The sequence below is a fragment of the Mesitornis unicolor genome, unplaced genomic scaffold, assembly GCF_000695765.1.
Source record: "Mesitornis unicolor isolate BGI_N332 unplaced genomic scaffold, ASM69576v1 scaffold36452, whole genome shotgun sequence".
NCBI classification, from domain to species: Eukaryota; Metazoa; Chordata; class Aves; order Mesitornithiformes; family Mesitornithidae; genus Mesitornis; species Mesitornis unicolor.
This window is the reverse complement of record NW_010167744.1, coordinates 1-1,679: the sequence shown is the minus strand read 5'-3', so window position 1 is coordinate 1,679 and position 1,679 is coordinate 1. Positions and strand designations below refer to the sequence as shown.

Sequence of the window (1,679 nt, the reverse complement as noted above, 5' to 3'; positions counted from 1 at the left end):
TGGGGATGCTCATCCCCATACTGGATTCAGGGTGGGGGGTCTTGAGGTGTGGGGGAGGCAGTGTCTTACACCCTCCTCCAGCGTAGCAGGGCCCTCCGTCCGCAGCCGCAGTGTTTCCTTCCCGCTGGCCACTCTGCCCTCGCCTGGGGCCTTGCTGCTCCGTGTCCTCTGCCCGATCATGTCTGCACCCCAGGGTGGGGGGGCAAGGGTGCAGGCAGGGTCTGGCACCTCCTGCCCCTTGCTGCCCACCACGCCAGCCACCACCCAGCCTCAGCACCCGGGGGGGTACCACGCAGGGAGGGGGAGGTCATGGCAGCATGGGTGTAAGAGACACCCATGGGTGCACAGATACAAGGTGCCCATGGGTGCCCAGGACAGCACACATAGAAATAGGGGTGCCCATAGAGAGCACAAGCAGGTAAGGGGACCCCCCCATGAGGAGTGCCCATATGGGTGCCGTGGAGGGGTGCCCCAGGGCTGTAGGGTGCAGGACAGGGGTGCACAGGGCAGTGGAGCCTGGGGGGACCCAGTCCTTGGGGAGGGGGCTGCAAGGCAGAAGGGTCCCAGGGCATCAGCCTCCCCATGCTCTTCTCAGGGGGGACCCGTCTGACTCACCAAAGGCCTTTTTGGGCTGCACCAGGCGGAGGGTGAAAGGCTGAGCCCGGGGCAGCTCCCGCAGCATCCGGGCCACCTCATAGTGCCGGCAGCCCACGATGGTGTGGTCGTTGATGGCCTCGATGCTGTCACCCACACACACCGTCTGGAGGCGGTTGATGATGCTCCCCTCCTTGATTCTCTGGGGACCATGGAGGGGAACGAGGGACACACAGTGACAAGGTGGCACCAGGGAAAGGACAAAGACATAGCCCCCATCCCACCCCACACAAAACCGCCTCCGTGGTCCCACGTCCTCTAGCAACTGGAGCAGGCAGGGAGGGTCTCCCCCAGACTGCACCGTGGAGGGGGAGACCCCCCAGGGCAGACCCCAGGGGCGCTGATGGGAGTGGGGGGAGTCAAGGAAGGAGTATGGTCTCAAGGATGGGGTACCACCAGTGGATGTCACCATGCAGGGCCACAGCCCCCAGCCCCAGCGCAGGCCCACAGGGGTTTCACCTTGATGAAGGCATAGCCGGCCCCGTTGTCTGTGATGGTGAGGCCAAGTGCATCCTCTGTCTTGGTCACCTCCACCTCCTTCGTCTCACCCCGGACGTGGGCAAAGATGAAGTCCTCCAGGCCGATCTGTCCCCCCAGCAGCTTCTGCATGTCTACTTTGTGCGTGTTGAGCGTGCAAAAGAGGATCTGCCCCAGGGAACCCCGTGTTGCCCTGGGGGAAGGAGCCAGCCATGGGCAGACCCAGCCAGGTCTGAGCACTGCTGGAGCAGAGGGGTGTAGGGACACGCAGGGGACACCCAGGGACACAGCACTGCTCCATCCCTGTGCCCTTCTCTCAGCTCCAGGCTATGCCAAAGCTGGCAGCAGCCAGGGAATAGGCAGCCCCAGCTCCCTGGCTGCATGCTGAGAGGGAAACTGAGGCACAGATCAACTAAATCACTCCCCACAGGAGACAAGACAGCCCCGAGAGGAAAACAATGTTTCCAGATCATTTTGGGGGCTGTGTTTGCAAACAGCTGGGGACTCACGGGAGGGCTGCCCACAGATAGCACCACAGGGTCAGCACC

General features: G+C 63.3%; 1 protein-coding gene across 1 annotated transcript; it reads right to left on the bottom strand.

Annotated features, from left to right (window-relative positions):
- Window positions 1–69: 69 nt before the first annotated feature.
- GIPC3 (GIPC PDZ domain containing family, member 3) lies at window positions 70–1,324 on the bottom strand (the record flags this gene model as incomplete). Its single annotated transcript, XM_010178806.1, has 3 exons — window positions 70–182; window positions 616–796; window positions 1,114–1,324. Coding segments are annotated over 3 exons (505 nt in total), but the record flags the coding sequence as incomplete, so codon positions are not given.
- Window positions 1,325–1,679: the final 355 nt, after the last annotated feature.